The sequence below is a fragment of the Myxine glutinosa genome, chromosome 6 (assembly GCF_964187855.1).
Source record: "Myxine glutinosa chromosome 6, kmMyxGlut1.1, whole genome shotgun sequence".
NCBI lineage: Eukaryota > Metazoa > Chordata > Myxini > Myxiniformes > Myxinidae > Myxine > Myxine glutinosa.
The window spans coordinates 1,377,325-1,393,120 of NC_136266.1; the positions used below are offsets into that span (position 1 = coordinate 1,377,325).

Here is a 15,796-nt window from a genome sequence, read left to right on the forward strand (position 1 = left end):
GCTGGTTTAAGTGCGGCGGGAGCATTGACTGGTGGTATTTCAGCAGCGGTAAAAACTGCTAATGAAAGGAAGGCACAACTAAGAGTCAAAAAGAATTGGAAAGACATAACAAGGAGTTGGAGAAACAAATTAGTGGAAGTGGTGTAATTGTATATTTTGCTCAAAAACTTGAAAGTCTACCTGATAAAGCTAGATTGTTGGTTGGAGATATGCTTTCCTCTATCGCTCAAGCGGGTGTTAAACTAACTAAACGGGGTAATGGATTGTATCTTTCTCATAAATAAATGGATAAATGGTTTAAACAATTTGGAAAGAATACAACGTCAAATATAGAACTAGCTAAGTATTGTAAAACACTAAAAATTGATAATGTGGTTATTTGTATGAGAGATGAATTAATACATATAAATAAGAATACAAAGAATATTATTATGAATTTAGACACACAGAATGGTTCTCATTGGGTTTGTATTCATAATAGTCAGGATAAATATTATTTTGATAGTTATGGTATGCCACCACCTGTTGAAGTAATACAATTCTTACAGAATGGTGTTTATCAAACATTTCAAGTTCAAGAAATTAATTCTAAATGTTGTGGTCAATTATGTTTATATGTATTATTTCAACTCAACAATAATGAAAATTTTTATGATATCATTTTTAATCTAATATAAATGACATGTTGGAAAAGCTGGTTCTATCTTTGGAAAATCCTCTCAGGATATTGATTTATCAAATTATTATACAAAGGCAGAGGCTGAACGACAAAAATATAGTATAAGTAAAAATATTAATATGAAGAATACTTATAAATTAATCAATTATCCAAACCCTACAGATGCGAATGACTTAATTAGATTCAGTGATTTATCACAATATATATTTTTAAAGAAAACAGCACGTTTTGTTAAACAAGTAAAATTTACAACCACAACACCTGGTTATACTAACCATACACCTTTCCTCATTGAATTTAACTACCTGCTTACAATTGAATTTTATAAAGAAGGACATATAGTTAATATGCTAATTAATAAATGGGGGTATGATATGCCTGATTTAGGGTATAATTGGTATTTTTCAATAAACTTAGAAGACCTACATGATTTGAATCAGTCTCGTAAAGAAGAATATTATCCGCTTGGCGAGGATAAGGATTTATGTGGAAGTACAATTAGTAAACAACAAATACATAATTTTAAGAAAAGAAAAATATATGATAGTATAGCGATGGTTAGCATGACAAAGAAGGAAGGTAATGAGATAAGGATAGAAAGCCGAGGAATACAAACCGATTTGGTAGTGGGAAGATGGGGTGGTATTACCTGTCATAATATTAATCTCACATATATTTCTGATACATAAATGGCAGGAAGAAGACTACAAGAGAATTATAATTTTTGTATTCAAGGATACCTACAAGAAAAGGGTGCTCGGGATTACATACCTTATGATTTGGAGCATATACATGGGAATTTTGTCATAAAAAACTGGCCTTATACTGATATTGTTAAACCCACAAATAGAGACTTGTTTAAAGTATAAAATAAAAATGAACTTCTCAAAGTTATGAAATATATAACTCTTTTAGAAATCGTCAACAAATCTTATTGGTATCCTATTATGAGAAAAATAATTATTGATACAAGAATATCTCAAAATCCAGATGAGTATATGAATAATATTCTTTGGGGTTCAAACTCAAGGGTAGCAAGGGATGAGGAAGGAGTTGAAGAAGAGAAGGAGGAAAGAGAGAAAAAGGAGGAGGAAAGGGAGAAAAAGGAGAAGGAGGAAAGGGAGAAAAAGGAGAAGGAGGAAAGGGAGAAAGGGAGAAAAAGGAGAAGGAGGAAAGGGCGAAAAAGGAGGAGGAAAGGGAGAAAAAGGAGGAGGAAAGGGAGAAAAAGGAGGAGGAAAGGGAGAAAAAGGAGAAGGAGGAAAGGAAGAAAAAGGAGAGGGAGGAAAGGGAGAAAAGAGAGAAGGAAGAGAGGGAGAAGGAGGAGAGGGAGCAAAGAGAGAGGGAGGAAAAATATAAAAAGATGGAAATCAGTGAGATTCGTAAAAGATTGAGTGTATTACAGCAAATAAATCAATCTCAACGCACCGAAGAGGAAAATAAAGAATTAACGACTCTTACTAAGATAATGATTTTAAAAATGGTTGAGATGAGTTCAGCGAGGAGATTTGAACGAGAAAGTGGTGAAGAAGAAGAAGAAGAAGGAAAAGATTATGTGGTTGATGATGTTGGTATTATTGACTTTAGTTAGTTTTATTTGTAAATAAATGGAGGAGAGAGTGAAGGCATTCCTTAGGATTCTTTATGTTTTAAAAATTAAGATAGAAATGTATATGTTAAAAACCAAAAAGGTTTTGATACTCTGTTGGAATTTTTCTGATAAATAAATATGAGTTATTGTCTCAAATGTAAAAAGAAAACTAAATCTAAAAATATCTCTTATGTTAAAGCTAAAAATAACAGAGTTTATCAAAAAGGAATATGTCAAGTGTGTGGCTCTAAAAAGTGCCAATTCATCTCACCTAAAAGAGGAGGAGATATACAAAAGTTTCTGTCAGGAAGTAAATTTACAACAACTGGAATTCCAGGGGAATTACACCTTCCAGGGTATTCTTTCTGTGGTCCAGGAACAAACTTGGATAAAAGATTAGATGAGGCTGACAATCCTAAACCTTGGTCTCAACCTAAAAATAGGGTTGATGAAGTGTGTATGAAACATGATATTGCTTATGGGAATACCACTATATTGGATGAAAAACATGAAGCAGACAGAGAAATGTTGTATAATTTGTCTTTGATACGAAATCCTACATTGAGAGAGAAAGTTGATCGGTTTATTGTGAAAAAAATGATGTGCTAAATTGAAACTTGGTCTTGGTTATTTCCCAAAAAACTATTAAACTCCAATGATGTCATCAAGACTGAGGAGCTTTTGGCTAATGAATTACATAAACCTATAATTACAAAGTTTAAAAGAAGGAAAGTTTATTCTAAATACACCGACCACATATGGTCCGCTGATTTAATCGAACTAAATAATGATAAGGGATACAGGTATGCTTTAACCATTATTGATTTGAGGAGTAGATTTGCCTGGGTTGTTCCTTTGAAAAACAAAAGGGGTAATACTCTTATGTTAGCTTTCAGTGGAATATTTAGTAAAAGTAAAAGAAAACCAAAGAAGTTATGGACTGACGAGGGAACAGAGTTCTATAACAAAATATTTATGAAATTTCTTAAGGGGGAGGATATTAAATTATACAGCACCTTTAATGAAGGAAAGGCAGTTGTTATTGAGCGTTTTAATCGCACTTTGAAAGAGAAACTATATAAAAAATTCACACAACTCGGTTCTCAACAATGGGTATATTTAATCCAGAATATTGTAGATAATTACAATAATACAGTTCATTCATCAACAAAATCAAAACCATCAGAAACATTTACAAAATTAGAATATGAAAAGGAGATTAATTTGAGAAAGCCCAAGTTCAAAGTTGGTGATATTGTAAGAACTAGGGCATGCCCGTACTATATATATAGGACGTGCCCGTAAGTGCGTGATGTTACCGTACAATGAATGTATCGTCCCGACGCCGCAGCTCGGATGGCGCTGCAGTTAATCGGGCCCCCAAATTCCTCATCGACGATAACTAAACAATATATTATATGAATCGCACCGTACATACCTCCTTCTAGATCTTGTTCTTGTCTTGATATACTCACTCAGGCTCACTCTATCACGACTGAGTCCTCCCAGCTCCTCCAAATGGCGCCCGCTCGCCGCTACGTAAGTCCGGAAGTGACGTCCTCATTTGACTGTCCGGAAGGTCGCATATCGCAGGAAAGCGAAAGAATCGCAAATTAGTTTTAATTAGTTTTAAAACATCGTTTAACGCCAACATAGTTTGCCGACGGGAAATAAATGAATACGCTCTCAAATGTGCCATCCGAGGCAGAGTCTGTTCGCCACGTTCGGCACACGTGATAGCTCGCTGCTCTCTGATTGGTTGAATCGTTTTTTGGACATAGCTCGGTAACTACTTCTGCGATTAATTTAAAACCTTGAAAAGGCACATCCTCGGGTCCCCAGCAATATACCTGGCAAGTTTCAAGTATATCGGACCGGTAGTTGTCGAGAAACAGCGGTCACAGACAAACATACAAACATACAAACATACAAACATACAAACAAACATACACACAGAGATTACTGGAATTATAGATAGATATACAGATGGAAAAGCCATTTTGAGAAAGGTTATACAAAGAGATTGATTAATGAATTATTTAAAATTGTTGATGTTATGGATACAGTCCCTTGGACTTACAAATTATATGATATAAATGGGGAAGAAATCTTGGGTTCATTTTACTCACAAGAATTACAAAAAACAAAACTGATAAGCCATTAAACAACAACCATCCATATATAAGTGATAAGATAATGGGGTCAGGGATTTTAAGGGCTACCGCCACCTTTTTTATAAATAAATAAATGATAGAACCAAGTATTAACCAGACTAAAGGGTGGAGGTGTAATCAACCTTGGTATATAAATGGAAAACATAATGAGTGTGAGAAATACCAGATCCGAGAGGTTGAGAGGATCACTGGTCAGAAGGTCCTCAAGACTGATAAACGTATTCATTTGTTAAGTGGGGTAATGGAGGGTGGAAAGAAAAATATATTACAGTGGAGTGAGAACTTTGATGGTCATCAACTGGATAATAAATATTATAATTTTAAAATGGTATGTGGATCGGGAGGACAGACCAGGTCCCTCTGTGAAACATATCATTTTATAAACGCACAGAGAAAGGTACTTGATGTAAAGTTTATCAATATCCTAGATGGGAATGAGTTCCATAAGAGAATGGAGTTGTTTAAAAAATTAGAAAATGAGCAAATATTCATAGGATCAATGAGGAATTTTGAATGTCGCGTGGTCCTTGGAGGTTAAGTAAGGACTCCCCCATTCACTTACATGTAAAAGGAGAAAGGGGTGTCGTGGTAATAAGGGGAAAAATGGGCAGTTTGGGGAAAAGTCTCATCTAAATACATGGGTGTCCTGGAAGCCCCATTATCTCCCTACTGGTGAGGAATGGAGCGGCAGAGAGTAGAGTCATCAGCAAAGAGATAGAGAGGATTTTCAAGAGAGTCAGAGAGATCATTGATGAAGACCAGAAAAAGCACAGGACCCAGAACACTGCCTTGGGGAACTCCAGCCTGAACAGGAAGAGGAGATGAGAGAAACCCATTCAGGGCCACACGTTGACTACGACTAGAGAGGAAGTCCACCAGCCATGCGTGGAGATTTCCATGGATACCAAAGGAGGAGGGTTTGGTGAGCAGAGCGGGGTGCCAGACCGTATCGAAGGCACATGATATGTCAAGGGAGACAGCTCTAATTTCCTGTTTGGCATTGAGGACCTCCATCCATTGTTGAGAAAGCAGAAGCACCATGTCCAGAGTGGAGTGACCAGGTCTGAAAACAATTTGATGATCAGAGATCAAGCCATTGGAGAAGAGGAAAGATTTCATATCTGAAGCAATGATGGATTCCATGACTTTGCTGATAATTGGGAGAAGGTTGATTGGTCTGTAGTTGCTAGGATCTGTTTTTGCACCTTTTTTGTGCAAAGCGGTGATGTTGGATGATTTCCAAGCAGATGGCAGATGACCTTTAACAAAAGAGAGGGTGAAGAGAACAGAGAGAGGGAGTGAAAGAGCGGAAGAACAGGATTTTAGGACCCGTGGGCTGATGCCGTCAGGTCCAGTTGCAGAATCAGAGTTGAGGGTTGACAGAAACTTTTCCACCTTGTCAGGAGGAGAGGACACAGAGTCCAGGAGCAGCTGGGTACGACTGGGTATGGTGGGTAAAGAGAGGGATGGGTTTGGCACACAAGATTTAGAGGCAAACACAGAGTTGAGTCATTCAGCTTTTTCATTTTAATGGTAATTAAATTCAGTCATTTTAATGGTAATTATGACGTCACAGGTCACGTGGTTCAGCCGCCATATTGTTTTTCATGAAAACACGAACACCCCTTTTTCTCTGCAACGGCTGAACAGATCGAGGCCAAACTTTGCGGGCAGAATCGCATACCCATGACGAACAAAAAAGTCAACGAGCATGACGTCATGCATCACATGGTTTCAGAGTTATGACGTTTTTAAGCATGAACCTTTAAAACTGAGCTCCTCCCTCATTTTTGATCATAACGAGGGGAAACTTCACAGATCTGTTCAGCATGTCAGTCTACGAAAATATCCTTTTGGAATTTGCGATAGGGCACGTGGTTTGGCAGATATCGTTAATTAAGCGAAAATATATTTTTTTAAATGGATATGTCTTGTTTATTCTAGAGTTCTCCTCATGCCGTACCGCACGCCCTCGGCATCGTCTCACGAACGTCAAAAGCGCGACACAGCGCGCACTTTCCGGAAGGGCGGAGCCAAGCCGAGCAACATATATATACACATCGATCATTGATCGTGAACCGGAAAATATAATAAATTACTGATATTTAGCGACTCGAAAGGTTCTTTATCAACAACTTATTTTGTCGTGCTTCTGCTGACCTGTCTGCAAGGTGTATAAATCGAAGTCCCGAGTGCGAATCACAGGTGAGCCCGTCCTGAGGTAATTAGCGATTGGGAACAATTCAGAACCTGTGGGTAAATAACCCTTGGTAATTTCCCCAACAGTTTTCTGGACGACAGACTTGCCGGTAGGGGACATGTATTGCAGCGCAATACCCAGAATGCTTGTTAAATATGATTTTCTCTGCAACCGTTGGTTCGATTGACAGGAAATTTTCACCATAGGTGCAGCAGCACCTGTTGATTTTTTAATGAGTATGACGTCATAGGTCACGTGGTATGGGCGCCATCTTGGAAAAACTGAAAAAAATTGCACCTCTATATCTCTCCGAAAGCACTGCGCATAAAATAAAAGTGAGACATGGGTCATTGTAAAGAACTCTCGATGGGGAATAAGATATATCAATGATGATGTCATATTGTCATATGTGCCACCATTATGACGTCAAAATTCCACAAGTACAAAACTTAGTCCGATCAAGATGAAATTTGTTGAGCCTCATCGAGGGATAAATTGGTGGAGAAAAAAAATAGACGTCATCGGTCATGTGGTTCGGCCGCCATATTTGTTTTAACACAAAAGCCTTAAAACCACGAAAACACGTCCTGGTGATGGTCTACAATCTCTGGTTGCTCTTTATTGTTACATGTTTCACAAATCTAAGTCTAGTAGGAAGACTAGGTCCCCCTGCACCCCCCGGAGATATACTTCTAATCAGTGTTTCTAGATTGGAAAAAATGTGTAGAAAATGACTAGCTATGGCCCCAAGCTGAAAAAATGTCCCACATACCATTTTTATGCAAATTACTGCTGCAAATTTTATGCAAAATTATGCAAATTTTATGCAAATTTTTGATGAGGAGTAGAGTTGAGGGGTCTTTGAGGGCTTCATCGAGGTGCTCTCGGTTGCAAGACTGGGTCATTCTGAGAAGCACAGCAGGGTCAGAGATCATGATGTTCTCCTCCTCAGTGAATCTCTCCATCAACAGCCTCTCCATTGCCTCACACACTGTTTTGAGGCAAAAGAGGGACTTTGCGTAGGCCTTTCCACTGAGAACACCTTTGAGAGATCCACTTGTTACTAGTTGTGCCTCAAAGAGAATCTCTGCATATCCAGAACCACGCATCTTGTGTCCAGTGAGCATCCCGATGTAGTTCATGGATGTGTGGAAGGGTCCAATCGTTACTACATGACTAGCAAATTCATTTGGCCAGCGCCAGATGATGGGAAGGGCTTTCATGCAGACACCCAGATCAAATGTATTCAGGACCCATCTCTGACCCACCTCAGCAGTTGCTGCCTCGGAACGCTTCAGTAGCTCACGAACAACTGCGTTGTCTGTGATCGGTTGGTGGATAGGCGTGCAGTAGTCGACTGTTGATTTGCTGGGTGGGGGAGAACCAGTTGCAGAGGTGAAACCCCCTAGCCCAGGCACAGGCTGCAGGCCATTGCCATGCCATGCAGGCACCAGGCACAGACCGATCACAGACAACGCAGTTGTTCGTGAGCTACTGAAGCGTTCCGAGGCAGCAACTGCTGAGGTGGGTCAGAGATGGGTCCTGAATACATTTGATCTGGGTGTCTGCATGAAAGCCCTTCCCATCATCTGGCGCTGGCCAAATGAATTTGCTAGTCATGTAGTAACGATTGGACCCTTCCACACATCCATGAACTACATCGGGATGCTCACTGGACACAAGATGCGTGGTTCTGGATATGCAGAGATTCTCTTTGAGGCACAACTAGTAACAAGTGGATCTCTCAAAGGTGTTCTCAGTGGAAAGGCCTACGCAAAGTCCCTCTTTTGCCTCAAAACAGTGTGTGAGGCAATGGAGAGGCTGTTGATGGAGAGATTCACTGAGGAGGAGAACATCATGATCTCTGACCCTGCTGTGCTTCTCAGAATGACCCAGTCTTGCAACCGAGAGCACCTCGATGAAGCCCTCAAAGACCCCTCAACTCTACTCCTCATCAAAAATTTGCATAAAATTTGCATAATTTTGCATAAAATTTGCAGCAGTAATTTGCATAAAAATGGTATGTGGGACATGTTTTCAGCTTGGGGCCATAGCTAGTCATTTTCTACACATTTTTTCCAATCTAGAAACACTGATTAGAAGTATATCTCCGGGGGGTGCAGGGGGACCTAGTCTTCCTACTAGACTAAAGCCTAGTGTGAATTATCTCATTGTTAGTGTAATGGCAGTAATTCTCTAATGTGCTGGTCATTCATAGTACATTGGTGTACTAAGATATTCTGTGTCGTTTCAGTGAAATAATTCAGAAAATATCGAGAATGTTCAGTGTAAAACAAGGTGACAAACAAAGCAAACAATGGGATACATTTAGTCTTTTGGTGCTTCAGTTCTCAGAAGAAGTAAATGAAATTCCAGTGAAACATTTCTTCTCTCGTTCACCATATTCAACTTGTATTTTCATAGTTCGTAAAGTTCTTAAAGAGCCAATCCTGTTAAGTAGCTGTCCAATTCACCTCTTGCTTTGAAATATCACACACTATTCAAAGACGGTGATCTTCAAGACTACATCGAGCATTTGTTCATTGTCCTGACATGTGATCTTGATGAACCACAAGTCACAGTAATCCTGCACACAACTTGGATCAAGACTGGATGTTGTTTGAATTTCGCATTTCACATTGACAAAAATGTAGATGTGTACATGGGAGGCCTACCATCGTGCACTTGCACTTAACGCATCCCCTCTCTTTTACCAATCTGACTGTTCTTGGACCCCACATTCTGCAAAATGTTGAAGCAGCTCATCCTTCAGATGCGTTTTGTTTTTCGGAATTTGAAAGCCAAATTATTTCAGACACTCATCAAAAGCACGATGAATATCGGCCATTGGGAACATATAGGATCCCTCCGCAATGGAATCTTCGATGTAATCGACAATGTAGCAAAACGTCTGTGCCGTTCCTCTTTTCTCTCCTGTTCCAGATGATGTTGACGCACTGGTCTGCTCTCTGTGGTATGAGCAAGTGCGGTTCTTCGTCAAGCAGCTCAGATGGTATTTGGCTTCTACAGCCGCAAGATCACCACCGGATATATTCCACAGCAGGTCTGTGTCCGTCATTTCCGTGGCCATGTCCCTCAATGACTCGTCCACATTGAATGTCGTGAACTTGTGGAGTTTCACTGCTGTCGTCCTCACAGAAAATACACAGACACTTGCTTATTACAGAGGACCGACGCTTCGGACGAGACACGTCATCCGAGTCCATTGATTCTTTCCGTCTCTTTGCCATTGCATGTTCCAGCATTGAGTTATTGAAATTTCGTGCCAAGAATTATGACAGGATGCACCATTTTCCAGGAGTATTTATGCAGTAACATTCCCAATGCCGACATTGATGGGTGCTGAATCAAGGGCTTGAAATTCTTCAACGTTCTGCCAAAAATTCATGCATACGTCCAAAATTCATGCATACGTCCAAAATTCATGCATACGTCCAAAATTCATGCATACGTCCAAAATTCATGCATACGTCCAAAATTCATGCATACGTCCAAAATTCATGCATACGTCCAAAATTCATGCATACGTCCAAAATTCATGCATACGTCCAAAATTCATGCATACGTCCAAAATTCATGCATACGTCCAAAATTCATGCATACGTCCAAGCAATTCTTCATTGGACAATGCAGGTCTTCAGAAGCCTTCGTCTGACAGATGATGCAACAAAGCCAATCAGTATTGGAAGCCATGTTTAGTTATGCCTGAAAGTAAATGGTGGTGCCTGGCATTTGATTGAGAACACACAAAAGCCGAGCATAAAACGTTGAGAAACATACGTGTGTTTCTTTGAGAAACAAACATACATAATCATGAGGTGATAAACAAATCGAATGCAGTAATTACCATGAGTACAGCGATTCCATAACAACCCAACAGGAGCTAAACATTTAATTTGAGCAGCAAAAACAAAACTGCTTCGTTTGGTGGGAGTAATCTTTAACACTTTCAGCTTTTATAATACTAGGGCATGCCCGTACTATATATATATCTAAAATTATATCCCCCCCCTCTATTTACATGAAATTGTTTGGTCCATGAAATGTTTTGGTCCATTCGCAACGCCAAAGCGAACGGCGAACGCTTTACATGAAATGGTTTGGTTCATGAAATGTTTTGGTCCATTCGCAACGCCAAAGCGAACGGCGAACGGCTTGCGAGTACAGTGACAATCCCCCCCCCCCCCCTCTATTTACATGAAATGGTTTTAATTAGTTTTAAAACATAGTTTAACGCCAACATAGCGGCAACATAGTTTGCCAACGTGAAATAAATGAATACGCTCTCAAATGTGCCGTCCGAGGCAGAGTGTGTTCGCCACGTTCGGCACACGCGATAGCTCGCTGCTCTCTGATTGGTTGAATCGTTTTTTGGACATAGCTCGGTAAGTAATTGTCCGATTAATATGAAACCTTGAAAAGGCACATCCTCGGGTCCCCAGCAATATACCTGGCAAGTTTAAAGTATATCGGACCCGTGGTTGTCGAGAAACAGCGGTCACAGACAAACAAACACACACACAGACACACACACACACACACACACACACACACACACAGAGATTGCTGGAATTATAGATAGATGCATCTGTGAAAATAATGTCAAGATATCGTTATGACGTCATTTTGACATCTTGCGTACATTTTCTTCCCCGCATGCGTATGTTTTCTGAAAGTATGATCCAGTGGGAGTTTGCAGTGATCAAATGGCACATTTCCCATCTATATTAACGGTTTTTGAACTAATCTGCATGCTTTATTAAATGCATTTGGCAAAATGCCATCATACTTTAATATTTTTTTGCTGCCATGGATTTCCGACAGCATGATTCCATGCTTCAGTAAAACAAATGACACTTTTGGTCGGCGTGTGACGATAATTTCAAGAAGCCACTCAATTATGCAGGTATTTGAAGGAAGCCCAAGGTAGTGAGCACTTTGTGCGGCACGATGACGTCAAGAGAGCTGTTCGAGTGTGGCTCCACACCAACCCTGAATAGTTCTATGCTGCACATCTGAAGGCATCAGGAAGCTGAGATCAAGATGAAAAAATGCACATCCTTCCTCATGGATCATGTTGAAAAATGACCACCAGTGCCCTGTGGGCTCAATAAAGAGCTGTGGTGCAATTTTACACACACACACACACACACACACACACACACACACACACACACACACACACACACACACACACACACACACACACACACACACACACACACACACAGAGACAGAGACAGAAACACACACACACGTACAGAGACGCACGCACACAGACAGAGACAGAAACACACACACACAGAAACACACGCGCGTGCGCACACACACACACACACACACACACACACACACACACACACACACACACACACACAGAGAGACGCACGCACACAGACAGAGACAGAAACACACACACACACACGTACAGAGACGCACGCACACAGACAGAAACAGAAACACACACACACACACACACACACACACACACACACACACACACACACAAAGAAACACACGTGCGCGCACACACACACACAAACACACACACACACGTACAGAGACGCACGCACACAGACAGAGACAGAGACAGAAACACACACACACACAGACAGAAACACGTGCGCACAAACACACACACACACACACACACACACACACACACACACACACACACACGTACAGAGAGACACGCACACAGACAGAGACAGAAACACACACACGGACACACGCACCTAGTTTTTTTTTTGTTGTTGTTGTTTATGCTTAAGACAAGCAGAAATAACAAATTGACCGAGACATAACTTGCATATCAAAATAAAGCCACAATTAATACTAAAGCATAAAATAAATTTTAAAAATTGTAGTTTTCAGGAGCACCTTTCATGAATAACAAGTTGAAGTAGAAAAACGGATTACTATTGGTAAAAGGCTTTTGTGCATTTACTAGTTTTTTTTAAACAAACGTATTTCTCAAAGCTCATGGCACCTGTTTGTCGTGTTGAATTGCTTGGATTATCGGTGAGGGTGTGTTCACCAGCATCGATCGGATCATCGGTGAGGGTGTGTTCACCAGCATCGATCGGATCATCGGTGAGGGTGTGTTCACCAGCATCGATCGGATCATCGGTGAGGGTGTGTTCACCAACAACGAGTTTCTCCTCCCCTCTATGAAGGAAAATAAGGAAATTAACAAAACACAAAGTCTGTTTTTATTCTTAGTAAATTTCGATCTGTGGCTTGTAGAGGGAGTTTGTACGAAAGCAAGGCAAAGACATTACTATATGTCATTGTACTTTAATGTGAATTACAAGGACATGAGCAGACAATGGACTGATTGACATGCAAGGGATTTGAGCCTGGATTCCAGGAAACATTAACCAATGGTTCATTTGGGAATATCAGACAGATAAATCATTAAACCTGAAAAATCAAATATAACACTGCACGCGCGTGCACACACAGAGAGACACACACACAGAGAGACACACACACAGAGACACACACACACAGAGAGACACACACACAGAGAGACACACACACAGAGAGACACACACACAGAGAGACAGACAGACACACACACACACACACACACACACACACACACACACACACACACACACACACACACACAGGGACACACACACACAGGGACACACACACACAGGGACACACACACACAGGGACACACACACACAGGGACACACACACACAGGGACACACACACACAGGGACACACACACACAGGGACACACACACACAGGGACACACACACACAGGGACACACACACAGGGACACACACACACAAGGACACACACACAAGGACACACACACAAGGACACACACACAAGGACACACACACACACACAAAGAGACACACACACACAAAGACTTTCATCCGCAGCTCAATGGAATACTGCTCTCCCCTCTGGGCTGGTGCTCCTGCCTCACACCGAGCTCGTCTTCACGCTGTTGAAACCAAAGCGTTCAGAATCATTGGAATCTCCCGCGATGAAGCTAACTCCAAGGGCCTTTCACTCACTCACCGCAGGCAGGTCGGTGGTCTTTCCGTCTTCTACCGACTCCTCTCCGGCCTTGCCCCCCCCCCCCCCAGCTCTCTCTGGGCTCTGTCCCCCAAATATTCCTACGGGTCGCACAAGATCTGCCTGCAACCCTCTTATGGTTAAACTGCCAAAATAAAGACTCTCTGCTCACCTTCACTCCTCTTTTCTCCCGCCTCTGTACCAAACTCCCTCACTCTCTTCAATCCCACTCCTCCCTCCAGGTCTTTAAAACAGCTGTTCACCACCATCTCTTATCTTCCCCCATCCAAAACCTTGATCTCTTCTATCCCCGCTAATTTCACACCAAATCCACTTTTTTGAAATACCAACTTCTTTCCAGGAAATCCTTGGTGTCCTTGTGTTTTATACTTCTCCCACAACCCCCCCCCCCTTCCCACGCCGCCTCCCCCCAAGCCCTCTCCCTCCCACACATCTCCCGATGTCCCTGCTCTCAAAAGTTGTGTTTGTGTGCTTCCCCTTCTCTCCTCATCTTGTCTACCGCTCCCTCTTTTTATATATTTTGTTTGTCTGGTTGATTTTTTTTTGTGTGATAAATGTTAGCTCTTTCACGAGCCTCGATTCTGTATACAAAAAGAAAAAGAAAAAAAAAAGAGACACACACACAAAGAGACACACACACACAGACACACACACACAGAAACACACAAAGAGAGACACACAAAGAGACACACACACACACACACACACACACACACACACACACACACACACACACACACACACACACACTTCCATTTATAGTAGGTGCACTGCAATACGAGACACTGGTATCCAGTACTAACTTTGTTAAGGAATTATCTAGGGGAAGCCGCAGAGGAGGACCATTCTATGGCCGAAACGTCCGACATTTATTATATTTCCGTAATAGATTAATCAGGGTAACATTGCAGAACTATTACAGGTAGCTAATCGTTTATATTAATCAGGGTAACATTGCAGAACTATTACAGGTAGCTAATCGTTTATACTAATCAGGCTAACATTGCAGAACTATTACAGGTAGCTAATCGTTTATATTAATCAGGGTAACATTGCAGAACTATTACAGGTAGTGTCGTGAAAATCAAGCTCAGACACGACTTGACCCTTGGGTAGGTTTAATATCATTTAGATCTGAAGTAACATCCTGTAAAAATACATTCATGCAACAGACATTAGATTCAGAGTATTTCATGGGCAATGGCCGATACCAATAGAGAAAACAATCAGCGCAGCATATAGGGGCGTACATACCATTCAAACTACAGGACTATGTCTCAGTGAGTGCCGCTGGAGTGTTCGTGCGCCCCGGTTGTCCCGGGTCTTATAGACGCCCCTTTTGAAGCGAGCACACCCTGGGTTCACCTTCGGTATAATTTCACTACATTCTCCCCGCCGTTAAAACTATACTGCCGCTAGGCAGGTTGCAAGCAAGCGTCAGCAACAATCGAAAGGGGCACGTCAACCCACGTCAGTCGGTCCACCCGTAGCGGTCGGGGCGGCGAACGACCCTGCCAGTTCGGGTTCGGAAACTACCGGGTACGGCGTCCCCAAGCCCGGAGTCCCCCGCGTCGGAATAGCTGCCGGAGGTGGGTGTCGGAGGGGGTGCCCCAGAGCCATCAGGCCAGGGAGGAGGTGACGACGGAAGCGGCGGTAGTAGTTCCGTAGTGGAAGCTTCGGTAGAGTCCATAGACTCGTAGATGGGTTCGTCGATATCTCCGTCACCGCCCCCACAAGGGGCGAGATGGCGCACGGAGGCAGTAGACTCGCGGCCGTCCGCCGTTAACACACGAGCATGCTCGGGATTAGCCTGGAGGACCCGCACCTTGTCAACGAGGGGGTCGTACTTGCTAGCGCGAACCGCTCGTTTGAGATAGGCGGGCCCCGGCTCAGCGAGCCAGCTGGGTAAAGATTGAATACTACCCGAGCTTCTCGGGTGGTGGAACAGTCTTTCGTGAGGTGTCTGGTTGGTGGCGGTACATAGGAGAGCCCGGATCGAGTTTAGAGCCGCAGGTAGCGACCACGCCCATTTATCGAGGCCCCGGCCGAGGGTCCTGAGGCTGAGCATG

General features: G+C 42.0%; 1 protein-coding gene across 3 annotated transcripts in view; it reads right to left on the reverse strand.

The window, feature by feature from the left end:
• Nucleotides 1-15,796, reverse strand: part of RMI1 (RecQ mediated genome instability 1) — a 102,117-nt gene that overhangs the window by 59,204 nt on the left and 27,117 nt on the right. For 2 of the 3 annotated variants that reach the window (XM_078779546.1, XM_068119491.2), the window contains one exon: nt 12,652-12,830. In XM_078779546.1, coding sequence (XP_078635672.1) covers nt 12,652-12,830 — 179 coding nt within the window. The remainder of the gene's footprint in view (nt 1-12,651; nt 12,831-15,796) is intronic. The other variant, XM_068119492.2, reaches the window with a different exon arrangement.